The 27,807-nt window shown below is 43.2% G+C and overlaps 1 protein-coding gene across 2 annotated transcripts; it reads right to left on the bottom strand.

Annotated features, from left to right (window-relative positions):
• Positions 1 to 6,209: 6,209 nt before the first annotated feature.
• On the bottom strand, positions 6,210 to 9,830 carry LOC127299667 (uncharacterized). Of its 2 annotated transcripts, XM_051329674.2 has the most exons (3): positions 8,424 to 9,830; positions 7,560 to 7,747; positions 6,210 to 6,737 (listed from the first exon to the last, which is right to left on the bottom strand). In XM_051329674.2, the coding sequence occupies exons 1-3, from the start codon at positions 9,761 to 9,763 to the stop codon at positions 6,517 to 6,519; spliced, it is 1,749 nt and encodes a 582-aa protein (XP_051185634.1). In that variant the 5' UTR covers positions 9,764 to 9,830; the 3' UTR covers positions 6,210 to 6,516. The 2 variants fall into 2 exon arrangements, 1 of the variants encoding a protein (XP_051185634.1); XR_007850551.2 differs by lacking the exon at positions 6,210 to 6,737 and having other exon boundaries at positions 7,610 to 7,747; positions 8,089 to 9,830.
• Between the last annotated feature and the right edge of the window lie 17,977 nt (positions 9,831 to 27,807).

Genomic DNA, 27,807 nt, shown 5'->3' with positions numbered 1-27,807 from the left:
AAATTTAGATGTATGTACATGCTATTTAGTGTCTACGTACATTCGAATCTAGAGAAAATGACCCTATTGTCTCCATCTAAATCGGGATATTTCGTTACAATATGCAGTGAATATCTTTCTATCTCTACTAATAAATGCTAATTCACACTTGGGTGTACAAATCCTTTTCTTTAATTGTTTTATGCAGAAATTGAAGCAAATAGGAGAAAATCAAGGGCAATTAGTGTAAAATCTCAGCCTGGAATCATCACCAAGTCAACTAGGGCCGCGAGATGATCGACATACAACTTAACGACCCATGGTACGGTCATCCCCGCCGTACCAAATGATCGTACCATGTGTAGGTAGCTCCGCCTTATCAAACCCTAACAATTTTGGGGGAAGGCTATGCCCTTTGTCTCGGGTTGCCATGTATTTATACGGCCGGTTCACCAAAGCCACCGGAAGGGAATTACAGAGATTGATTACATTGATCATCTAGCTAGCTAAACTAGGCAAGAGATAATTCGGTTTATACATTACCGAAAGCTACAACAGAATATGCTAAGCAGATTCTTTACAGATATTTCAACACACCCCCTCAATCACAGCCGGGAGAGGTTGAGATTGCGCTTGAAATTTTCTAGCTGGCGTACTGCAAGTGGTTTTGTAAACCCATCAGCAACTTGATCTCCTGTCGGTATAAACCGAATGTCAAGAAGTTTGCTTGCTACCCTTTCTCGAACAAAGTGGTAGTCGATCTCAATATGTTTAGTTCTTACATGAAAAATAGGATTAGCAGATAAATATGTTGCCCCAAGATTATCGCACCATAAACGTGCAGTTGTAGGCCTTGATACTCCCAGTTCATCAAGGATAGACTGCAACCATATGATTTCAGCTGTGGCGTTTGCTAAGGCTTTATACTCTGCTTCAGTGCTTGATCTAGAAACTGTTGGTTGCTTCCGTGCACTCCATGATACAAGATTTGAGCCAAAATATACTGCGAAACCTCCAGTTGATCGACGATCATCACAATCTCCTGCCCAATCAGCGTCAGAGAAAGCACTTACAAGTGTGGAGGAGGATTTTCGAATTTTTATACCCAAGTTACATGAACCCTTGATGTATCTTAAAATTCTCTTAACGGTTGTCCAATGATCCGTGGTAGGAGCATGTAGAAATTGACATACTTTATTAACTGCAAAAGAGATGTCAGGCCGAGTCATAGCAAGATATTGTAAACCACCAACAACACTGCGATATTTAGTGGCATCTTCTTGTTCCAAAACCGAACCTTGCTCAATGGACAACTTTTCCGTGCTTGCCATAGGAGTGTTCATAGCTTTGCATGTGTGCATACCAACTCTCTTAAGTATATCATGTGCATATTTTTCTTGTGATAAAATTATACCATCCGAGACATGTTTTACCTCTATTCCCAAGAAGTAATGTAATTTTCCAAGGTCTTTAAGAGCAAACTCTTCTCTCAATTTGTACAGAAGTGTTGTGACAGCTGTCTCAGAAGAACTTGTGACAATAATATCATCAACATAGATTAGCATATATATTGTAACGCCATTATGATGGAAGATAAACAGAGATGTGTCTGACTTAGATGGGACAAAACCAAGACTGTGTAATTTTGAGCTAAGACGAGAGTACCATGCACGAGGTGCTTGTTTTAGGCCATATATTGCCTTGTCTAGCTTGCATACATAGTGTGACTTCCCCTTTTCTTCGAACCCAGGTGGTTGCCGCATATAAACTTCCTCTTCCAGAACACCATGAAGAAACGCGTTCTGTACATCTAGTTGGCGGAGTTGCCACCCCCTGGAAACAGCAATAGACAAAACAAGACGAATTGTTGCAATTTTGACAACCGGACTAAACGTGTCCTCATAATCAATACCGTATCTCTGCTTGAACCCTTTGGCTACGAGTCTTGCTTTAAAACGGTCAACAGTACCATCTGATTTTCGTTTTATCTTGTAGACCCATTTGCAATCGATGACGTTTCTCCCCGCTTGCGCCGGAACGAGATGCCACGTCTCATTACGGCGCAGAGCATCATATTCCAACTCCATGGCTTGTTTCCATTGAGGATCATCAAGTGCTTCTTGCCACGTCTCAGGTTCACCTGTAGCACAAAAACCACCATATCGTATAATTCCGGGGAAAAATTGTTTTGGTCGATGGATATTGTTCTGTGCACGAGTTACAGCTCGAGTCGGTTGCACAGGAGGGGCCGCAGGCGCAGATGTCACTGAAGATCCTGGGCTGGCGGTTGGAGCGGACGCAGTGCGCGTAGGCGATCCCACGGAAGTTGTGTGGCCGGGTGTTGACGCGGCAGTTGAGGTAGAGGATCCAGAGCGGGTCGACGTGATGGGTCCGGTGGACGCGGGAGTTCCGTCGAACGATGCCGCGTGCGAGGCGTCCTGGCTCGCTCCAGCTGGGGACGCGTGCGGATCAGGCGCTGCTCCTAGAGTGGATTGCGTCAACGCAGGGGAATGTTCCCCTGATGGTGCATGCATATCTGCCTCTTCTTCCGAATTTGCTAGCTGCACCCGGTCCTGCTGCACACGATCTTGAGGCAAAGAATTAGTGGCATTAGCAGGAAAAACATTAGTCAATCTGTCATCTACAATATCATCCCCCGATGTATAAGAGGAATTTTCGGGAAGTAGCAAGATTTCAGCCCGCAGGCGTGCACCGGCATTTGGATGAAGACGAGCAGATGGAAAAATTGTCTCGTCAAAAACAACATCACGCGAAATATAGACTCGACCAGTGGAGATATCAAGGCATTTGTATCCTTTGTGCATGTTGCTATAGCCAATAAAAGCACACATTTTTTAACGAAACTCAAGTTTCCGTTTGTTGTAAGGACGGAGATTTGGCCAGACCGCACATCCAAAAGTGCGAAGAAGATTAAAATTTGGTTTTTCTTGAAGCAATCGTTCCAAAGGAGTATCATGATCAATGACTCTACTAGGAACACGATTAATAAGATAAGTGGCTGTTAAGAACGCCTCATCCCAAAATTTTAGGGGCATGGAAGCTTGTGCAAGAAGAGAAAGCCCAACTTCAACAATATGCCGGTGCTTTCTTTCGGCGGAACCGTTTTGTTGGTGTGCATGCGGACAAGAGACGTGGTGTGTAATGCCAACACGTTGAAAGAAAGAATTCAATTTCTGATATTCACCACCCCAATCAGTTTGCAAGGTGATGATCTTTTTGTCAAAAAGGCGTTCAACATGATTTTGGAAATCAAGAAATCGTTGGAAGACATCAGACTTCTTTTTAAGAAGATAAATCCAAGTAAATTTACTGAAATCATCGATAAAGCTCACATAGTATTTGTTTTTATTAATAGACTCGGGCGCAGCGCCCCACACATCCGAAAAAATAAGTTCAAGCGGACTCGATGAAACACTAAAAGACTTAGGGTATGGAAGCTGATGACTCTTGGCCTTTTGACAGGCATCACACACTGACTCATGACTCAAATCCTTAGAACAAGGAAGACTAAACTTATTGATAATTTCTTGCACGATTATTGAAGATGGATGACCCAAACGATGGTGCCACCGGGTGGTGCTGGGCTTGATGGCATGAAAGGCTTGCTTGTGAGGTTGTGGTAGAGGGTAGAGACCTCCTTGGCATCTACCGTGATGAAGAGTTTTCTTCGACTCCCGATCCTTAATAAGAAAGAAATATGGGTGAATCTCAAAGAAAATATCATTATCGCATGCAAACTTGTGAGTAGAAAGTAAGTTCTTGGAAGCTTTTGGAATGTGCAAGATATTTTTGAGGTGGAAATTTCGATGAGGGGTATGATAAGTAGATTGACCGATGTGACTAATGTTCATACCTGCGCCACTCGCGGTGTGCACCTGCTCGTGGCCATTGTACCTTTCCCTCACAGTGAGCTTCTCAAGGTCACCCGTGATATGATCGGTTGCTCCCGAGTCGATGTACCAGTTTGTATCCACCCCATATGCATGAGATGTAGAACCAGCCGCCTTCTCCTCGCCGTGATAGTCACGGTTGAACCGTTCCCAGCATCCGAGCGCCTCATGTCCAGTTTTGCCGCAGAGCTGGCACTGGGGACGCCCCTTGTTGTTGTTGTTGTTGTAGTGCCCGTAGTTGTTGTAGTTGCGGTAGCCACCACCACCGTTCTGGTTGTTGCGGGCACGGTTGTAGTTGTTGTTGTCGTTCCGTGCCCGCTGGTAGCCGTTTCCGCGATCGCCGCCACGACCACGGAAGTTGTCGCGGCCACCTCCGCGACCACCACGGTGTCCGCCTCGCTGGGCGGAGTTGATGGAGGACTGGTACGGCGCACCACCGCCGCCGCCCTGAATCTCGAGCCTTGTCTCGAAGGCCAGGAGGTGAGCGTAGAGATCGCTCAAAGCCACCGGGTCCGTCCTTGTGGTCATGGACGAGACCAGCGGGTTCCAGTCCGCGTCGAGGCCGGAGAGGATGTAGGTAGCGAGGTCGTCGTCTTCTAGCCTCTGGCCTGCCGACGCCATACTATCGGCCAGGCCTTTCATCTTGGCGACGTAGTCAGCAATGGACATCTCCTTCTTCTGAGTACCTGCCAGCTGCATGCGGAGTTGCATGATGCGAGCACGAGACTGTGACGAGTACATACCAGTGAGGGCGCTCCAGACCTCCGCAGATGTTTCCATCCCAGAAACTTGGGTCAGAACCTCGCGAGACAGCGAGGATAAGATGAAGCCGAGGACCTTCTGATCCGTGTCCATCCACTAGAAGTGGGCAGGGTTGAGGATCCGCTCCTCCTTCTCCTTGCCATCAGCGTCCTTCTTCTTGGTCGTCAGCCACTCCGGCGGCTGAGGGATGGAGCCGTTCAGATACCCGACGAGGTAGTTGCCGCGAAGTGGCGGCATCACTTGCGCCCTCCAAAGGGTGAAGTTCTCCCTGGTGAGTTTCTCTGTAGGAACTGGAAAGCCAAGAGAATTGTTGTGGTTTTGGGCGGACGAGGAAGAAGCCGCCATGATCGAAGATGTGGAAGAGGTAGGCTCTGATACCATAACAATTTTGGGGGAAGGCTATGCCCTTTGTCTCGGGTTGCCATGTATTTATACGGCCGGTTCACCAAAGCCACCGGAAGGGAATTACAGAGATTGATTACATTGATCATCTAGCTAGCTAAACTAGGCAAGAGATAATTCGGTTTATACATTACCGAAAGCTACAACAGAATATGCTAAGCAGATTCTTTACAGATATTTCAACAAACCCAATATAAAACGTGAAGGGGCCCAAAGCATTTGATGAACACGGAGAGAGAAAAACATCATTCCGCCGCCAGATAAGATCTCATTGCCGTTGAAGCATCGAAGCCGCCTCCATCGACTTCAACACTTCATCAACACCTTCACCATCTTCATCCCCTCTCCACCTACTTGTAATCTAGATTATGTTGTGTACGAGTTGGGTTATGTTTGGAGTTTGAGATTTAAAAGTGTAGATAGATTAGGTGTAGTGTTCGAGTTGTACTCTAGTAGCCTGAGCCTCCCATATAATATGAGGGGCACCACATATTGTAACCTATGCCGACTTGATAGCAGTAGGAGCTCAAAGGGAGCCGGCAGCTTGTGTCGGTGCCTAACACGGCCAAGAGTTGTGGTATCAAAGAAAAGGTGCGCCCATAATATGTCCAGCAGAATAGGTGAGTTCGCCAAACTGTGTTACCAAATCTCGGTGTCGTCTTATTAAGCTGTGATTGCTTGGTTCTCGGTAGATCGATTGTGCGCCTATGATGTAACAATAGTATAAGAGGAGGTTCGAAGACTGCGGGTTGTTGATATAGAGGTGCCGCAAGATCCGTCCAGAAAGTATGCATTCCCTAGGGCGTAGGTCACGGCGATGGAAGACGTCGGGAAGGAAATTGAATGGCGACAGAACCAATCGAAAGTTGTGCATGCAAGTAGCAGCTAGGCGAGATCGGATCGGACGACGCAGGCGACACGCGCGCAGCACGGCACATCGAGTCCACGCGTGGATGTGTGGCCGGCTTCGTACGAGGGGTCCTACTTTGGGTACCTTTTACTTGGACATGGTTTACAATATAAGATATACGACGTTTTTGTGTGGAAAACTAGACATAGAACGTGACAGAAAGTTATTATGTTAATAAGAAAACAGCAGACTTCATATGGAACTTAACATTGGGCTCAGAATTTAGGAAGTGTACATACGGTCTAGAAAGAACTCCCACAATACCACAACATCATCACACCATTCACCAGGAAAACCATGTTGGTAACATGAACAAAATCCACTTTACTTACCTTACAAAATTCAGTTAATATGCAGCACTTGGGCTTGCAAATATGCTTTGCTTTATACTACTATATGATGGACAACTGAAAGTTTAGTCCACAAACAGGATACAGTTTGGCAATACTAACAAGATAGGATGTTAAAGCTTTGATGCAGTCACAATCGCCCTCTGCAGTGTCCACCATTCGCCAGTTAAATGTGATGCATGAGTAACAAAGATAACATGCACTACCTCTTCCTCTTTTCCGTGAACACCTCAGTCAGAGCAGAAAGGATTCTGAAGATCTCCACGGTGTTGACTTTGCTTTCTTCAACTATTCCTCTTGCAACTTCCAGCATATGCAAGGCAAGATCCAGATCAGAATCAATAGCATTGCATGCTGCCTTGATATCATCCTTGTCACCATCACCATTTCTATCTTCCTGATATTTCCTATTTGAGTTTTGCCCTAATGAACGACTATTTCAGTATGAACCATGGTAGGAAGGAAAACACACTAAACAAGAAGATAAATTATTCTCCCTCCGATCAATAGTAAGTGTTGGGTTTTTAGTTCAAATTTGTCAATTTGAACTAAAACCCCGACACTATTATGGATCGGAGGTAGTTCCAGTGTTCGTGAAACAATATAAAGAGCAATCAGCATTAAAAGCAAGGAGATATGTATTGTTCAGTAAAGGATCCAACTTAATCAGTTTAACAAAATTAACATTGGTCAATAATGACTGAATGAACCAGTGCTTCAAATGTGCATATTTGTTTAATCTGGCATTGCCATTCAGCAATTTCTAGTGTATGAACAGGCACAAAATAAGTACTTTTTTTACATATGCACTATACAGGCATACACATGTAAAAAATATGGTCAGCACATAAACAAGCTTTTTATGAGCAATAAAAGCATTTTCTACTTTCTGCAAAGTCATCTACTACTTATAGTTTAAAATTTGAATGCGCCACAAGAACAATACTAGCAAAACCACTGAGATTAAATGGCCACTTATTGGATGATGATGAGAATCCAACAGACAACTCAAAACGGCAAACATCACCAAGTTCCAAACAAGACTATTTACTTTGCCAATACATGAGTACATTACTGATTAGCACTTAGCAGTTTATTCTGTGTACCATTTAGCCGGTACAGGCACAGAGAGAGGGAGCGACGAAAGCTTGTCATCAGGAGATTGTTATTACATATACAGATACACGAACTAATGATATATTTTAGTTGATATGACTGTATGAACATAAACAGATGAAGCTATACCTTCTTTGCTATCACTGTTCTCTGAGTTTCCAGTATCAGATCCGCTGGTTGTACCCTCAACTGTTTTTTCATATAGTGGACTCTTGGGAATAATGCTGGCCGCCTTCTGAGCTCTTTTTAGCAATGCACGTCCATATTGGTAATACGTGCTAGCACACTTCGGAGAAAGTTCACCGTAACGTGCAACCCTAGGTGACAGCAAAAGGCGTAAACTTGTCATTGCTAAGTAATGCAAGGCCATAACAGGTGACGTAGTCTGAGATATAGCAAAACAATTTAAGCTAACCAACACAAATCCACAATTGTTACATCCATCATTCTGATGACAAAAGGTGCCAATGAGTAATTATCTTCTATGTTGATTACCTTTTATAGCAAGTGACAAGTGCTTGCACAGATTAAGAAATATAATCGTGCAACAGATTCATTGTGCGATAGCATATATAATAAAGCACACTGCGATGAAATATTTGCAGCTATTAGGTACTTGAGATGCATAGACATATTTACGAAATAAGATAACACATACCGCTGAAGTAACTGCACATTAAATTGATGCTGTTTGCAGCTCACACATCATAACAAATGTATCGCCAGCCAGATCCTCCGACTCCCAAGTATTGGTATCAAATAGAACAGGGCACTCGATAATTCATCAAACTCTTATCACAAGCCACTGAGCACAAGAAACCTAAACAGCCATTTGGTAACCACATATCCTTCTTACACCTGAAACCCACTAAGGTTGCATCCCAAACTACAAAAGACAAAGCCTGGAAGGCCTCGAAGCAAAGGGCACAAGAAAACAATGGGAAATCATTAAGAGCAGTTAATAGGAATGGCGTTTGGGAGTAGACTCCAAACCTGAGCTCCAGGGCCTTGCGGAGGTAATCAACAGCAGCAACAAAGCGCCCCCTCTCGATGGCTTCCAGCCCCATGCCAAACATCAATCGTCTCTGATCTTCGTCCCATTCTTCCTCTTCGTCGTCGCTAGAGCTGAAAGCAGTGAGGCTGCGGTGCTCACCTTGAGGTGCCTGGAGTGTAGAAGCTGAAGTGTAGGAGGTGAGAACCGGCGCCAAACGGTCGATAGTCCAGGTACATTGGGACACCTTCCTCGCCTGCTTTGACTGGAGGTCAACTGTAAAAATGGCATCATCTTCCCGGGTGGTCAGGAAAACAGTGTTTGCTCCCTCGGCAAAGCCAATGAGAAATGCTGTTATGCCTACGGACGTGGTGCTGACAACATGAGAGATGGAATCTTGAAGGTAGATTACCCCAAGCTCTACCCATTCCGCACGACCACCTTGATTCGACTTTCTTGACCAGACGCAGAGACAGTCAGAGCCATCGGAAAACCCATGCGTATCAGGGTCGGGCTGCACGAGCACGACTCCAAGCCCAGCATCCCCCACCTGCACGAGCATCATCCTCTTGTACAATGCGGCGTTGGGGTCACGGTATGGTGGTCTGATCCAAGCCAGGCTACGCCGGGCCAAATCGTACTCGACGATGCGCCCACAGTTGGACAGGAAGTAGAGCAGAGAGTTCCCGACGAGCAGGGCGGGGGTATCGCAGATGAGGCACACGCCGCTGGCCGAGACCACCTTGCCCCAGGTGCGAGTCTCCGACGAGTACACGCACGCCGACGTGAAGTATCGCCGGTCCGCGTCTTGCTCTTCGGGGTCGGTGAATACCAGGACGATTGAGAAGGGACCTTCGTGGCAGGCGCGGTGGTGGCAGGCGTCCGCCGCGCAGATCACGGTGGCGTAGGTGCGCTCGGAATGGAACGCCGCGGGAACCGCCACTTCCGTGCGTTGGCCGGTGAAAGGCACCCAGAGGAGGAGGCTGAGGTTGTCGTCGGTGCCCCTGGAGTGGAAGAGGGCGCGGCCGTGGCGGTAGCCGAGGAGGTACCAGCAGTCGCGGTCGGGGAGGGGGAAGGGGAAGGAGAGCGGGGAGGTGCGGACGTACTCGAGGCGGCCCTCGAAATCGGAGTCGTGGAGGAAGCCTAGCATCTGGGGCGCCCGGCCGAGGTCGAGGAGGTGGAGGAAGAAGGTGGAGGCGTGGATGAGGTTGCGCCAGGGCTTGCAGACGAGGGAAGCGCGGAGGAGGCAGGAGGGGTCTTCCGGCGGGAGGCGGGCCAAGATCAACTCGAGGAGGTGGTCAGGAAGCGACGGCGGCGGACGGCGGCGCTGTGGCGTCGCCATGCTTCTAGACCTCGCCGGGGAAGACGGGACGGGAGGGCGAATTCGTTGGGCTCAACCAGGACCAGGATTGGATCGGAGGACGACTGACTTTGTGAATCGGTGCTCCCTGATCCCGTTTCTACTACTGCCTAGTGCCTATCTAAATTCAAATGAATCTAGACACTCTTTAGTGCATAGATACATCGAAATTTAGATGAAATATCGAATATCTATTAATGGATGAAGAGTACTAGTAAAAAAATAATAAGTACTCCAGTTTATGTCGCGTCCTAAATTTTAGTGAGAAACATTTATTTAAAAGCGGTAGGGCTTGGTTGCACACTTTATTATTAATCGGCAACCCACATTACATCTTCCATCTGATAGCGAAAAACTTAAACAAAATCGAGCTACATGTAACCTTTTATTTAGGAACACTCAGAATTTGTGTTTTAAATTTTAGAAAATATAAATCAAAATTCTGGAATTCGATTCAGCCACTCTAGTAGCCAAACTTAGGTCATTCTTCATCGACATTGGCTCCACCATCGCCGAAGAGGTCACGTGTGAAATAAAAACCATCGCAGACGGGATGAAGGTGCTCTGACAATCACGCAAGATAGCCACGTTTGAAGGGGTTCGTAGCATAGAAAACAAAAAATTTCCTACCGCAAGACGAATAAATCCAAGATCTAATCTATACAACACCCAAGATCTAATCTACAAGATCGGAGCAACGAGATTGATAAGATACTAACCCTTGAAGATTTCCCAAGCCTACGAGATCAGATCTCGTTGTTGATGTAGACGATCGTCCCCGGTGCTGCAATCCGGCAGCACTTTCGTACTCGGTCGCGCGTACGGTGTCGATGAAGCCCTTCCTCTCCCCGTTCCAGCGGGCAGCGGAGGTGTGGTAGATCCCCTCGGAATCCCAGCAGCACGACGGCGTGGTGGTGGTGGTGGAGGAGAATCTCTGCAGGGCTTCGCCTGAGCCGCAGCAGAGAGAAAGAGGAGGGAGGAGAGGTGGCGGCTAGGGTTTCAGGGTTGGGGACTTGGCCGGCCACCCCTCCCCTCTTTATATAGTGGGGAGGGTCGGTTTGGGTGCCCCCCCCACGTCCAAACCCATCTAGGGCCGGCCAAAGGGGGAGGGGGGAACTTTCCTTCCCCCCCCCCCCCCCAAACCTTCCAATTTGATCCCCCTTAGGGTTTTTGGGGAAACCCTAAGGGGTGGCCGGCCTGGGCCTTTGAGGCTTGGTGTGCCTGGCCCATCAGGGCTAGGCAGCACCCCCTCGGCCCATGCAGCCCCCCTAGGTCGTGGGCCCCATGGTGGACCCCTCTGGAACCTTCTAGAACCTTCCAGTCTTCACTGGAAAAATCCCGAACTTTTCCGAAACCTAGAAATCAACTTCCCTTATATGAATCTTATTCTCCGGACCATTCCGGACCTCCTCGTGATGTCCTGGATCCCATCCGAGACTCCGAACAAACTTCGGTCTCCATCTCATATTCCGAATCTACTTATGCGACATCGAACCTTAAGCGCGTCACCCTACGGTTCGTGAACTATGCAGACATGGTCGAGACTCCTCTCCGAGCAATAACCAATAGCGGGATCTGGAGATCCATAATGGCTCCCACATATTCAACGATGACTTAGTGATCGAATGAACCATTTACATACGATGCCAATTCCCTTTGTCACACGATATTTTACTTGTCCGAGGTTCGATCATCGGTATCTCCATACCTTGTTCAACCTCGTTACCGACAAGTACTCTTTACTCGTACCGTGGTGTCATCTCTTATGAACCATTCATATGCTTGCAAGCTAATCAGATGACATTCCACCGAGAGGGCCCAGAGTATATCTATCCGTCATCAGGATGGATAAATCCCACTATTGATCCATATGCCTCAACTCACACTTTCCAAATACTTAATCCCATCTTTATAACCACCCATTTACGCAATGGCGTTTGATGTAATCAAAGTACCCTTCCGGTGTAAGTGATTTACATGATCTCATGGTCGAAGGACTTAGGCAACTATGTATCAAAAGCTTATAGCAAATTGAACTTAATGACTTGATCTTATGCTACGCTCATTTGGGTGTGTGTCCATTATATCATTCACCTAATGACATAACCTTGTTATTAATAACATCCAATGTTTATGATCACGAAACCATGATCATCCATTAACCAACAAGCTAGTTATACAAGAGGCTTACTAGGGACTCCTTGTTGTTTACATAACACACATGTATCAATGTTTCGGTTAATACAATTATAGCATGGGATGTAAACATTTATCATGAACACTAAGATATAACAATAACTAATTTATTATTTCCTCTTGGGCATATCTCCAACAGTCTCCCACTTGCACTAGAGTCAATAATCTAGTTTACATTTGAAAAGATATAACACCTTGGCCTTCTGGTGCTTATCATGTTTTGCTAACGGGAGAGGTTTTAGTCAACGGATCTGACACGCTCAGAAACGTATGTATTTTGTAATTCATTTGCGTCTCAACGCATCACTCATTTTCCAAATGAGTCGGCATTAATTGTATATGCTTAGTCCTCTGGTGGAACCTTAATTCCGCGGTCTGACATAAGTCACTAATATTGTCACACACAATATAGCTTCAAAGTTCTGACACTATCAGAACTACACCAAGTTCTCAAAGAACTCCTCGACTTAACATCCTCAGTCATTGTCAAAACAATGACATACTCTGCCTTCGTTTGTAGAATCCGTCACAATATTTAGAACTCATCTAAATCTAGCATAGACATATTCTAGCTCATTGTGCTACCTTTTAAATGACACTTAGCCTAATTGAGATTGAAATTTTACTTTTATATGTGACCAAACTAATATCGGTGCAACACTTTACAGCGATTTGTTTGTCATTACCCATATAAAACTATATATATCCTTGGTTCTTCTAAAGTACTCAGGGATATTCTTACTGTTGTCCAATGACCATTACATGAATCATTCTGGCATATGCTCGTAACACTTTAGAGGACAGGACATCTGATTTTGTACATATTATTCGTGATCTAAAGTCACTCATGTGTTTTTACTCATTGAATATCAAATACACTCAAGTCTTGTTAAACCTTCACATGAAAAGAACACCTTCTTAATATTTTTATATTGAACTACTTCAGTATTCACTCTATGTACTTTGACTTAAACTTATTATGTGTTTCAATCTATCTTCATAGATCTTGACACTAAATATGTTTCAGTCCATATCCTTTCATTGAAATTAATTCTCAATGAAACCTTTTAATCACATCAAGTACATGATTACATTATTTTTAATCAACGATATGTCATCTACATAAAGTATTATAAATATGTCTCAGCGCTCCCACTTAATTTCTTGCAAATGCAAGCATCTTCATCGTTTCTGATGAAATCAAAACTCTTTGATTATTTCATCCGGTGAAGATTCCAACTCCGCGATACTCACTTCATCCAATTGAAGTTTGTATACTTATCTAGTATTCAACGGACCAGCAAAACTCTTGGTTGTATCTAGTATACATCCTTCATACACACTTCTGGTAAGGAATGTATTTCTGCCATCCTACTATCATATCTCATAAAAGAAATATGTAGGATTACTAGAATAATCCACATAGACTATAAGCATTGCCACGGAAGATCTAATCTTATCGTAGTCAACTCTTTGAACTTTGTCGTAAACAACCTTTCGATAAGTCAAGCTTCTTTAAGGATATTTCATCCAAGTCCATCTATTTTATAGATCCATTTACTTTCAAAAAGTATTCACCTATCTTGGATTTCATGGCGAATAGCCATTTTAACGGAGTCAAGGCCCATCATAACTTCTTTGTATGTAGTTGGTTTATCATTGTTCAAAAACAATCCTTTGTCCACAAATCATTTATTTGATCACAAAATAAACCACATCTACAAGATTCAATAAGTACTTTGATCTTCATGACTATAACACTTTGTAGACATGGGAGCCATGATCTTCGTAGCTGCTTCCGGAACCATTTCCGATGTTGCGCTACTCTGATCATCATGCTCAGGTTCACAAACCTTATCAAGTTCCATTATCCTCCCACTCAAATACTTCGCTAGAAACAATTTCTTTGAAATAAGTAAGAAACATCGACAAACACTTTTGTCTTTGACTTTATAGTGGAAAGAATTCCTAATCAATTTTATGGGATAATCAACAAAGACATTTATCCGATTTTGGTTGTAAACTCATTTACTTATGCTATGCATACCAAAATTTAAGAAAAGACTATTTAGGGTTTATACCCATGCCATAACTCGTATGGTGTCATTTCAATGGATCATGATGATGCTCTATTCAGTGTAAAAGCGGTAGTCTCTAAAGCATAATCCACAAAAATATAATGGCGTCATTTTATTTTATCTCATCATTAATCCAACAGGTTTGGATACGTCTCTCGGATACTCCATCATCACTATGATACTTCAAGAAACGTGAGGTTGTAGAACAATTTCATAACTCTCTTAGATGTTCGCTAAAACTCGTAATTCAAATATTTCCACCATGATCCAATCATAGATATTTGACTTTTCTATTACGATGATTTCCACTTCATGCTGAAATTTATTTGAATCCATTCAAATGTTTCAAACTTCTTCCTTATCGAATATATCCACATATATATACTCAATTCATTGTTGGAAGTTTTCATGAAGTAGAAGAATCTCCCGCACACAACTATGCCCAATGAACCACATACATCATCATGTATGTTTCCACTAAGTTAGTTGCCCGTTCAACTCTTGGCCTATAAACGGTATTTAAGTCATTCTCTTTAGAAGAGATTTGCAAGCGCCAAACGATTCAAAAATCATATGACTCCAATAATCCATTCAAATGGAGTTCCTTCATGCGTTCCTTTCTAACATGACCTAAATGGCGGTTCCACTAATGAGTGGAATTCACATCATTTGCCTTATGGCATTTTAGCGTCAGTGTTATGTATGTGTGCTTCACCATAAAGATTTATAATAACTTATCCATCATACATGGAATGCTGTTACAATTTGAACAACTCATTGTTTTCATTTAACCAGAACCAAACAACAATTATAAAGTTCTTTATTATAAATCTGAAGAGCTAGACAGAATGCCAACGACGAACATAATAACACTTTATTTTTGTTTCAGACGTGCATTCCTATCACATTCCTTTTCAGTCACTTAGGTCATCGTATTCTTGTATTGCGTTGTATTGTATGACATCTCATACCAACCAATCTGGTACAAATACCCAAGAATTTCATTATGTGACCAAACAAGGAATACATCCATAACATGTATATCATCTATATACACCTGAGCTAGACTTTCTAGTCTTTTCTTTCTTTCTGCCAAAATATCTTTTGTAGTTTCTCTTTTAGCTTTCCTCATTCTCAGAAAACACTTCACCTTCAATAACTTCTAGGTCCATTGGTCAAATACCAATAACCTTGAGGTTCTTACTTTGAAGTTGATCATCACATGACAAGTGTTCCAGATTTCACTATTAGTAACCTTTTAATGTGATGAAAAATTTCACTCATAATTTTATCCATCATATCATGACAACTTTCCGAGACCATGTCTGTACATGCTAGGATCGTAAAGTTTAACCTCAGTATTCGCATGTGCAAATCTGGCTTGCACCCGTTGTATGCACACGTAGAATCTATAACACCCGATCATCACGAGATGCTTCGAAGCGACGAGTCTTAGCAACGGTGCATACTAAGGACGATCACTTCATGGATATGCGAATATCGTTAGTGCCCAACTAGTTGGAGGACTGAGACGCCCGGCGTTTTCAACCTTCGTACATTCCCATAAAACTTATGAGTTTATGTAGTCTCACCAAATTATATTCTATCACCTTGCAATAAGGTCTTAGATATCACATATATCTCATACCTTGCTTATTGTGAAAACAAAATTTTCAGCTCCTTCCTTTTCAAACGGATTTGAACTTCAAGTTTCACGGAGACAAGATGATTTAAGGTACTAATTGAAACCATTGCTCTTTGAATCATCAATGTGAGGTTTACTAAAAGTTTGCATTAGGACTTAATCATATCTTGATTCTTTAACAATACGGTACCAGTCCGTAAAGTTACTTGTCAGACTTAACAGTATTTCTATCTCAATTACAAGACTAGCGCATGGTAGAAAACGGATGCCAATTCTACAAATTTAATTCAAAATACTATTCAGACTATGTTCATGATAATTTGTGTTCATTTTTAATTCTTCCATTAACTAGGTGAACTCCCACTCAAAACAACATCCCTCGCATTGTCTTAGTGATTACACGAACCAAATCCGCTACACCAAGTCCGATCATCACGAGAAAAGATGTAGCTTCAAAGACGAACACTCAAAGTGTTCATCATATCATTCATATGACTCATGCTCTAACTTTCGGTATCCCGTGTTCCGAGACCATGTCTGTACATGCTAGGCTCGTCAAGGCAACCTTAGTATCCGCGTGTGCAAATCTGGCTTGCACCCGTTGTATGCACATGTAGAGTCTATCACACCCGATCATCACGAGATGCTTCGAAACGACAAGTCTTAGCAACGGTGCATACTAAGGATGAACACTTTATTATCTTGATATTTAGTGAGAGGGATCATCTTATAATGCTACCGTCGCGATCTAAGAAAGATAAGATGCATAAAGGATTAACATCACATGCAATTCATAATATGTGATATGATATGGCCTTTGTTCTTGTGCTTTTGATCTCCATCTCCAAAGCACATGAGCATAATATCCATCATCACCAGCATTGCACCAAGGTCCATGGCACCGCTTCATGGTTTTCCATCACTTATAGCTACTATAACAACTACTTGAAATAAAGCTATTACATGATGAATAGACACGCAGGTCTTTAACAAAAATAAAGACAACCATTAGGCTCCTATCGGTTGCCATAATACAATAATGAACATCTCATACATCAAATATAATCATCATCACATCATGGCCATATCACATCACCAAACCCTGCAAAAACAAGTTAGACGCCTCTAATTTGGTTTGCATATTTTACGTGGTTTAGGGTTTTCGAGAAAGATCCAATCTACCTATGAACATGAACCACAACGGTGATAATAGTGTTGACAATAGAAAGTGCAAATTGGAATCTTCACTATGGTGGGAGAGACAGACACCCGCAAAGCCACTTATGCAATACAAGTTGCATGTCAAGCGTGGAGCAAGTCTCATGAGACGCGGTCATGTAAAGTTAGCCCGGGCCGCTTCATCCCACCATCCCGCAAGATGCAAAGTACACAAACTAAAGCAACAAAAGCATCAATGCCCACAAAACCATTGTGTTCTACTCGTGCAACAGATCTATGCATAGACATGGCTCTGATACCACTGAAGGGGTTCGGAGCATAGAAAACAAAAAATTTCCTACCGCAAGACGAATAAATCCAAGATCTAATCTATGGAACACCCAAGATCTAATCTACAAGATTGGAGCAACGAGATTGATAGGATACTAACCCTTGAAGATTTCCCAAGCCTACGAGATCAGATCTCGTTGTTGATGTAGACGATCGTCCCTGATGCGCGTAGATGTACACGTCCGTTGGGAACCCCAAGAGGAAGGTATGATGCGCACAGTGGCAAGTTTTCCCTCAGAAAGAAACCAAGGTTTATCGAACCAGGAGGAGCCAAGAAGCACGTTGAAGGTTGATGGTGGCGAAATGTGATGCGGCGCAACACCAGGGATTTCGGCGCCAACGTGGAACCTGCACAACACAACCAAAGTACTTTGCCCCAACGAAACAGTGAGGTTGTCAATCTCACCGGCTTGCTGTAACAAAGGATTAACCGTATTGTGTGGAAGATGATTGTTTGCGAAGAAAACAGTAAAACAAGTATTGCAGTAGATTGTATGCGATGTAAAGAATAGGACCGGGGTCCATAGTTCACTAGAGGTGTCTCTCCCATAAGATAAAAGCATGTTGGGTGAACAAATTACAGTCGGGCAATTGACAAATAGAAAAGGGCATAACAATGCATATACATGATATGATAAATATAGTGAGATTTAATTGGGCATTACGACAAAGTACATAGACCGCCATCCAACTGCATCTATGCCTAAAAAGTCCACCTTCAGGTTATCATCCGAACCCCTTTCAGTATTAAGTTGCAAGCAACAGACAATTGCATTAAGTATGGTGCGTAATGTAATCAACAACTACATCCTTAGACATAGAATCAATGTTTTATCCCTAGTGGCAACAGCACATCCACAACCTTAGAACTTTCTATCACTGTCCCAGGTATCAATGGAGGCATGAACCCACTATCGAGCATAAATACTCCCTCTTGGAGTTAAGAGTAAAAACTTGGCCAGAGCCTCTACTAATAACGGAGAGCATGCAAGATCATAAACAACACATAAGTAATAGATTGATAATCACCATAACATAGTATTCTCTATCCATCAGATCCCGACAAACACAACATATAGTATTACAGATAGATGATCTTGATCATGTTAGGCAGCTCACAAGATCCAACAATGAAGCACATAAGGAGAAGATGTCAACACCCAGATTTTTAAGTCCAGATGCCTATTATGCCATTCCTCGCAATCCCAGGAATATTGTTTTTGCGAGACATAATAGCTTGATATCACAACGCATCATTTATTACAACACATAATCGTCTTACAACAAAGGATCACATGATCCAGTCTTAATACATCATAGAGGATCTAGAGATCCTATTACAAAACACATAGCGGAAGCGAAATAACGGTCGTGGTCCATCTGTTCCACAGGCAACTGTTGACGTCAGGAGCGGTCCTAGTTGTCGTAGACGTTCTGATGTCCATCTTCCTCGTACAGCTGTTCACCTTCATAGTCTGGCCATTTGAATAGCCAGGGGCAAAGCCATGAGTACTTTTTAAAGTACTCGCAAACTAATACTAGTGTAAGCACTATCAATTGTGGTAAGGGGATACTAAGCTCTAGATTTATTTGCATAAAGCCAAGTTTATTTCATAAACATTTAGTAAAGATGCTTGAATCACATAGACTATCTCAAGTGGGAACATTAGTGTCATCCCCACAACTCTGTTGTGGTCCAACTCAAAGTCACCATTCACCGGTCAACTTCAAGTCACCAGTCATATGTCACATTTTTGAAAATGGTCTGATGACGGAACAGTATGGCCTTTCCAATCGTCCGTAACCGTGGACACGGCTATTCGAATAGTTCTACACTCTGCAGAGGTCGTACACTTGTGCCACAATATTTGCAATAATCCGTCAGGGTTAGCTGGCCCTGATTTATCATACTCCGTATGCGGACTACCAACCATAACCTTTCACTTATATACTCTAGTACAGGCACCTCTCCCCATGAGCTTGGCCTCCCGGTGAGAACCAACCTGTTAACCCGGGAACTGCACAGGGCTTGGGCCGGACAATTCACCTCATTCACGTCATATCACATCACTTCTGTAGAGGCAGCCTTTAGCCTGACCCCGATGACGCTTGTTTAGAGGGAACCCATACTAAAGCACATAAATTTCTAGTTACGCCCTTACCCATTTTGGGTATTGTGGGGGTACTTTCAAAATTGGAATGGTATCGCATCCGAACCCAACCATCAGTTTTATATCAAAAATCACCATCTTCTCTTGGTCATATTCACCTTCAAAGTCATTCAATGGAATGAGCATCATTCCAAGGTTTCAACTTCATTTCAAAGTCACATGTTCCCATCTAGAGTAGTCAAGTTTTGATTGATTAGCACTAGCAACTATTTCATGAGGGGTGATAAGTATCTTGGAGCTTGCTAGGCTAAGTGTGATTTTCTGGTACTACTCTATATTTCCACCAAGTGAATCATAAACCCAAAAGTAACTTTGATAAATAAAAGCAAGTAAAGCTTGTAAGGTAAAAACTTTGGGATAGGTTCATAAAGGAAAAAAATGTAATGGTGCCTTGCTCTGGTAGAGCTTTGCACCCTGATGGTTAGCAAGTTTATTAGCTTGCATTAATCTAGCTTGCAAGAATGTTAGCTTGTTGGTAGGGTAATATTAATATCAGCTTGCCTTGATTGGTGAGGTGATCAAAGTATTCTTCCTCTTCCTCTTGGTAGAATACCTCCTCCTCTTGATAGTCTCCGGTACTAGCGTCTATAAACGAATACGAGGATACAATCACCAAACAAAACTTAAGTACTCTTAATTAGCCTTAGTGGCTCACACAATGATCTAGCATTACTACTTAATATTTATTACAAGATTATGCTAGGGTTTCCTTATTTAATAATAGGAAAATAATTTCCTCTCATTGAAAATGGAGTTAGGGTTTCTCTTTAGTTTGTGAGAAAATAATTTCCTCTCATTGAATCTTCTTAAGATTTAATTTCTCTTATGAATAATATATGACCTAGGTTGACTAAAGTCAACCTCTTCATACTTATTATTTGAGAAAATGATTTAAATGAGGTTCCATACCTCATGCAATTTAATACTAACATGGTAGTGTTTTAATGTCACCTAATAATTTAATATGAGGTTACTTAGACTAGGATTACTACCTCATATTTGCTTACTTGAGAACAAGATTTAAATGAGAGGAGTATCTCTCATATGATTTAACACATAGTGGTGATTTATTTACAGGACTATTACTGAGGTGTTCTAATATTCTCACATAATCAGGGATGATCTCATGTTGACCAAGATCAACACTTCACACTTAGTATTTTGAGAAAGTGAGCTAAATGAGATTCATCATCCCATGTGATTTAATTAATCTTTGGAAAATATAATTATTATTTAGTTTTAAGATTATAAGTGAGCAAGTATGAGTCTAGCCAATTAAGGGTCAATACCTTACTTTATTTTATTTGAGAAGGATGATTTAAATGAGGTGAGCACCTCATACTATTTTGGTAACACCTTGTAATGTTTTAATATTATTAATTAATTAGAAGTGAATTTTAATTGACCATGGGATCTACTTCATATTAATTTGGTTGAGGTAAGATTTAAATGAGACCGAAGTCTATTATATAATTGAATAAATAGGTTTGAAATATTTAAATACTACTTATGAGAAGGATTAAGTATTTTCAAATATAAACCTATGGGTCATTACTTAGGTGTTATTAATTCTTATTGAACTATTTGGACTAATGGTTTATGTGAGAGGATATATCTCATATAAGTTTAACTAGCATCTAAATGATTAACCTCTCTAATTAACCAAGCATGAGACTTATTTGATCAAGGTCAGTACCTTTATTTGAATTACTTAAGATCACAATTTAAATGAGGGAAATAGCTCTCATACTATTTAATAATTAATTTAAAGTAGTTTAAATGAACTAGAAATGACTACATAGCCATTATTTAATTCAAGTCCATGATCATGCAAAGCAACTACACTATATTTTTGCATAAACAATTATATTATGTCAAATGTGATTTATTAGAGTTGGAATCAACTTAAAATTATTTATAGATAATTTCTAATATTTATTTGAAGTCAGAAAAGTCCCTGCCTTGTTATTTTTATCATTTAAATTTAATTTCGAATTTGGACATGAGGCCAGTGCCATTGTTTAGACAATTTCATGAGGTTTCCAAATATATAAAATTGGTTAAATTTGGTGTAGTAGATTTCAAACTATTTAATTTTGAAGTTGGCACCAGTATTGGATTTGATCTAAATAGATTAAGTCGAATTTGAATTAATGGGCCACGCGGGAAAATCTAACGGGCTAAACAGAATAAATGAACTGGGCCGGCCCAACTAACGTTTCACCGCCGCGAGCCAGCTGACAGGGGGTCCCACGCGTCAGTGACTTATCTCTACCGAAACGGTGTGGGCTAACCTGAGTCGTGCGATCAGAGGAAGATCCGACGGTGGAGGTGCGTCGTCGTCGGCGACGAGAAGCAGACGCGGGCACGGCGGAGGTAGGGGGTCGACGGCGTGCTGGAGCTCCGGCGAGGGACGGCGCTGGTGCTAGGCGGCGTTGTCGACGAAGGGGAGTCGCCTGGTACCAGTGGCGTCTCCGATGGTGGCCGAAATCGTCGTGTCGATCTGCGGCGGTCTCCGGCGATCGACGGAGCAATTGGAGCTATCTGTGGCCTAATCGAAGGGGAGCTGGCGTTGAGGAGGTCGAGAAGAAGGAGGGGAGCAGAAATGGTGTGGGAAGGGAAGGCTGAGGGGGTCGCTATTTATAGGGCGAAGTGGTGGCCGTGGCGGAGCGGCAGGTCGTCGATGGCGCCGGCGATCCAGGACGCGAAGGGGCAAGGGCATGGGCGCAGGAGGTAGGCGACGCCTAGGAGGTGCTAGAGCGCTTGATGGCTTTGCTAGGGGAGGACAGGAGCGTGCAGCGTCATCGTCGTCCTCGCAGTACCGGCGCGGCAGAGCTTGATGATGGCGTCGTCTACGGCGCCGGTGAGGGCCAATGGTGGTGTCCGTCGGTGTCCTGGTGAAGTGTGGAAGGCGCATGCGCAAGGAGAGAGAAGGAGGAGCTCGACAGCGACCAGGCGACGCGGGGTACTGGCGCGTCCAGGACGGTGCCCATGCGCGCTCTGGCGCGCCACGACCGGCATGGGCGCGTCTGGGCGCGTTGGATTTTGGCCAATGTGGTGCTCGCGCGCGTTTGGGCCGTGCACCGTCATGATCAGCAAGTGTATGGGAGGGTACTGGACATGATCATCATCAGAGAGAAGGGCCAGAGAGAAGAGAGGGGTGGAGGTGGCCGGCATGGGCACGGCATGGATGCAAGGGTGCATTCCCTACATTTTCTCCATGGCTGCAGTACAGGAGAAGGTGCAGGGGAGGTACAGGGACACTCATGAGCAATGATCAAGTGGATTTTGGTCATGGACCAGGGGTTAAAAGGATGTATGTCAAATTGAAAATGATGCCTGCAAGGTGTTTGAGAGAATGGCCGCAAGAGAGTTTTGTTTGAATTTTTGAAATCTTTTTGGTGGAGCTCATTCATATAAATAATGTGATATAATGGTGGTGGTGGTGGTGAATTTGGTTAAGGTTTTGTGAGATTCCAAAATGGGGTTGATCTTCACATTAATTCAAAGTCTCCACTTGGCAATTCTTTACTGGTCAACCTAGTCAACATTAGCAGAGATGGTCAACATGAAAGTTGTTCACTTTCATGTGGTCTTGGATGACATGGTCATAGTTGACCAAGTTTGGTTGAAGAAAAGTCAAAGCCAGAGGGGTAAAGAGGGGAACATTTTATAAAGTGGCAAAATGACCATTATCACATGTATGTTGATTTTGAGTTTTGCTTTGATTTGATTCTTGATCCTATGATGCAATTGTGTTAGTTTATCATATTGAAGTATTTTAGAAACAATGGGGCAAGCAAATTTGGCCTTGGTGGAGGATTTGCATTTTGGCATATGTGTATGTGAGTGAATGTTGGGAATTCTCTCCCTATTTGATTTCTCTCTATTTGATTTGACTTTGGTTGACTCTAATGTGGTTCTTATGAGTTTAGTAACATTTTAAGAGCATTGAAACTAACTCAAAGGGCCCTGCTCAAAGATTTCCAAATTTGGCCTTAACACATAAGTAATAAGGTGTCCAATTTTCATAACTTATACTAGGGTTGTTCTTGCCTCACTTGGACATGGGTTTGGGTCCATTTAGTGTTATAATAGGTTTAGAGAGGGTGTCACACCTTTTGGTCAAGGTTTAGGGACATAGGTCAATGTTTGGTGAAATGCCTATGTGTCACATATGCTTTTATGCATATGTGGTATTTTATTTTTATTTTGACTTAGTTTGACCCAATTGGTTTTGGTTGAATGCTGAAATGATATATGGAGGTGATCCAACCATTCACACAAGTCCTAGGGTTAGTTTTCTTAAATTCCCTTGTTTTATTCTTTTACTCTCATATGCCTCTATGGCATTTTTAGTTTTCTTTTTATTCTTTTTGGTTTCACCCTAGAAATGACTTAAGAAATACTATATAAGGTTTACAAAGCTTTTCCAATATTTTAAATAAAGTGAAAAGGTCTAGGGTAAATATTTATAATGGTAGCCATAGGCACATATGCCTTTTTCTCATTTAATTTCCTTTTATTTTATTTTCACTAGAATCATGAGAAGAGGGGTGAGGTTTAGGGTTTAAGGTTATTTCAAATACTAGGAACAAGCAATCATGGCAATAGCACAAGAATTAAGCAAGATCATTATGTACCAATCTTAATTTAATAAAAGTTTTTGTTGGTTCCAAAATTTGGAACTAGGGAACTTTGTTTGTTTTGTGTTGTATTTTCTGGGATGTTACAAACCCTTCCCCCTTAAACAAATCTCGTCCCGAGATTTTAAGAGGAGTTAGGTGCCTAAGAGAGATTGAGCATTTTGGATTAACAGGAAGGCATACTTGTCAGGGTCTGGGGTGCTTCTTGGGCTTCAGTGGCAGTCATGTGGTAGAAACGGCCGTTGTTGTTGTTCTGGTTCCTTCTACCTGCGAAGCGACGCTGTTGCTGGGCAGGTGCAGCGGTGTTGGCAGCGATCTTGGCAAGCTTCTTGGGGCATTCTTTGGAAAAGTGGCCTACAACTACACATTCATAGCAGTTTACCGTTGATTTGTCCCTCGGAGTGACGGGGATGGCATTACTTCCAGTTCTCGGGCCAGTGTTGGTGTTGGTGTTGTTCCCATTGTTGTTGTGGCTGTTGGGGTTGCGGTTGTTATTGTTGTTGCCTCCGGGCTTCGGGGGTCCTCCGTTGTTGTTGCTGTAGTTGGGGCGATAAGTCTGAGCAGGTGGCCTGTTGTTTCTGGGGGTGAATCCTCCAGAGGAGTTATTGCGGTACTTCTGAGTATGGTGGGGTCCATTCTGGTTAATCATTCTGCGCTTGCGGTTCTCATTGGCCTGATGCAGCTTTCCTTCCATCTGTATGGCTGAGTCTACGAGGGCTTCGAGGTCAGCGAACGGAATATTCACTAACACAGTTTGCATCTCGGCGTGCAGTCCGTTCAAAAATCTTTCCTTTCTTTTCTCATTTGTGTTGGTCTCATCCGGGGCGTACCTTGACAGAGTGAGAAACCTGTCGCGGTATTCCACCACGGACATTCTTCCTTGCTTGAGTTCGCGGAACTCGTCTCTCATTTTCTTGATTAATCCTTGGGGCACATGGTACTTGCTGAACTTCAGCTTGAAGTCTTCCCATGTCATCATCTGTCCTGCATTCATTGCACGGGCACTAGTCCACCAGGCTCTTGCAGGTCCCGACAGGTAGTGGGTGGCAAACAGTACTTTTTCTGCGGCTTCAACTCCCGCAACTTCAAGGTTGTTTTCTATTGTCTGGAGCCAGTCATCAGCATCGAGGGGTTCTTCAGTTTTGCTGAACATTGGAGGGTTAGTGTTCTGGAAATTCTTTAGCTTTGACCCAGGGTGATCGTGGTTTCCATGGCCTTGATTGTTCTGAGCTATCTGTTGCAGTGCAGCGAGGTTTGCTTGGCGATCAGCTCTTTCGGCTTCCCGGTCTGCCATCATTGTTTGCAGTAGTTGCATCATGGCATCCTGATTTGCGTTGCGGTTTGGGGGTGCCATCTGATTATGTAGATATATCATAAGGTAAGAGGGAATTTTTCTAGGGCTTATTTTGAGTTAAGTTGAAACTTAAACTTAAGATATTTTCAGGATGAATATAACACATATTTTATTTATTCACAACAAATATCACACATTACAAGCTAAAGCACTAAGGGTTTTAAGAACCCTTCTTCCACAATCTACGATACATGGTGCGGGATACAACTCACACCTACGTAAGTGAAGCTAGTGAAACTATTCCTCAGGGTCTTCATCCACATCGATGGGAAGGATCCCATCCTCTGCAGCCTCCAGAAACTCATAGTCCTCCTCATCAGTGAACTCGTCATCCTCAAAGTCGTTGTCGTCACTCAGGAAGTCATCGCCTCCTTGGATGTCTTCTCCATCCTCCTCCATCTCCTGGATCTGGTCCTGCTGTGTCCGGACAGTCACCTCTAAGGTGCGAATCTTCTCGCGAAGACGAGTGATAGTAGCGACATTCTTGGCGCGCTGCAGGCGAAGTGACCTGCGGTCCTTGGCGAGTAGCCTGATGGCGTCAGCATGATGAGCCAAAGCCATCTGAGCACGGTGGGAGTGAACACGTGTCAGCTCTAGATCCTTCCGGGTCTCGTGAAGCATAAAGTCCAAATGCTGCACATGGATCTTGAGCACCGGGTGCGAAGAGAGTGACATGGGTTCCCCCATGGTGTCGTGTCTCGCGAAGTGGGCGAAGCGGCTTCCCCGGAGTGCGGCGATGTTCTGTCCGCACACCCGAGCCAGTCCCTCCTGAAGGGCGTGAGCAAGACCGTCCACCCAGCTGTAGGCCTTGAAGGAGAAAAGGATCCTCTCTGAGATGGGAGGTTCCGAGCTTCCCTTCAAGTCAGCGGTGATCATCCACTGCTGCTCCCCAGTGGGGGTGTTGTGGATCCGGACTCCGTGGAACTTAGGAGGTGGGCGTTCGAGCCTCTCGGACACTAGGTACAAGTCGCGCTCAAACACCAGACTTCCTCCGTTTTCCAGATCGTAGGTCTCCGTCTGGACGTAGGGCTCCATCTGAAAGTGAAATGGATGAGTAAGTTAGAGATGTGAACAAGTGTGGCAAAAATTTTAAATGGATTGATAAAGAGGTGCATGGCTTATTATTTTTAAGAAGATCTGGTAGAGAATAAATGAATAAGTTTTTCACAAATACTTCTTTCATTGGTTTTAGAAACTACAATTTTCCGAACGTCCATTCTAACTAGGGTCTCCTAAGGTCAAACAATGGCTCTGATACCAACTTGTCAACACCCGGATTTTTAAGTCCAGATGCCTATTATGCCATTCCTCGCAATCCCAGGAATATTGTTTTTGCGAGACATAATAGCTTGATATCACAACGCATCATTTATTACAACACATAATCGTCTTACAACAAAGGATCACATGATCCAGTCTTAATACATCATAGAGGATCTAGAGATCCTATTACAAAACACATAGCGGAAGCGAAATAACGGTCGTGGTCCATCTGTTCCACAGGCAACTGTTGACGTCAGGAGCGGTCCTAGTTGTCGTAGACGTTCTGATGTCCATCTTCCTCGTACAGCTGTTTACCTTCATAGTCTGGCCATTTGAATAGCCAGGGACAAAGCCATGAGTACTTTTTAAAGTACTCGCAAACTAATACTAGTGTAAGCACTATCAATTGTGGTAAGGGGATACTAAGCTCTAGATTTATTTGCATAAAGCCAAGTTTATTTCATAAACATTTAGTAAAGATGCTTGAATCACATAGACTATCTCAAGTGGGAACATTAGTGTCATCCCCACAACTCTGTTGTGGTCCAACTCAAAGTCACCATTCACCGGTCAACTTCAAGTCACCAGTCATATGTCACATTTTTGAAAATGGTCTGATGACGGAACAGTATGGCCTTTCCAATCGTCCGTAATCGTGGACACGGCTATTCGAATAGTTCTACACTCTGCAGAGGTCGTACACTTGTGCCACAATATTTTCAATAATCCGTCAGGGTTAGCTGGCCCTGATTTATCATACTCCGTATGCGGACTACCAACCATAACCTTTCACTTATATACTCTAGTACAGGCACCTCTCCCCATGAGCTTGGCCTCCCGGTGAGAACCAACCTGTTAACCCGGGAACTGCACAGGGCTTGGGCCGGACAATTCACCTCATTCACGTCATATCACATCACTTCTGTAGAGGCAGCCTTTAGCCTGACCCCGATGACGCTTGTTTAGAGGGAACCCATACTAAAGCACATAAATTTCTAGTTACGCCCTTACCCATTTTGGGTATTGTGGGGGTACTTTCAAAATTGGAATGGTATCGCATCCGAACCCAACCATCAGTTTTATATCAAAAATCACCATCTTCTCTTGGTCATATTCACCTTCAAAGTCATTCAATGGAATGAGCATCATTCCAAGGTTTCAACT

This window comes from Lolium perenne, chromosome 5, assembly GCF_019359855.2.
Source record: "Lolium perenne isolate Kyuss_39 chromosome 5, Kyuss_2.0, whole genome shotgun sequence".
Lineage (NCBI taxonomy): Eukaryota > Viridiplantae > Streptophyta > Magnoliopsida > Poales > Poaceae > Lolium > Lolium perenne.
The sequence above is the reverse complement of the archived record's forward strand: the minus strand, read 5'-3'. Positions and strand labels throughout refer to the sequence as shown.

Coding starts and splice junctions, on each gene's coding strand:
- LOC127299667 (XM_051329674.2), bottom strand. CDS start 9,763: ATGGCGACGCCACAGCGCCGCCGTCCGCCGCCGTCGCTTCCTGACCAC. Junction 7,748..8,423: donor CGCAAGGCCCTGGAGCTCAG/GTTTGGAGTCTA, acceptor GCTGTCACCTAG/GGTTGCACGTTACGGTGAAC. Junction 6,738..7,559: donor GAACAGTGATAGCAAAGAAG/GTATAGCTTCAT, acceptor GTCGTTCATTAG/GGCAAAACTCAAATAGGAAA.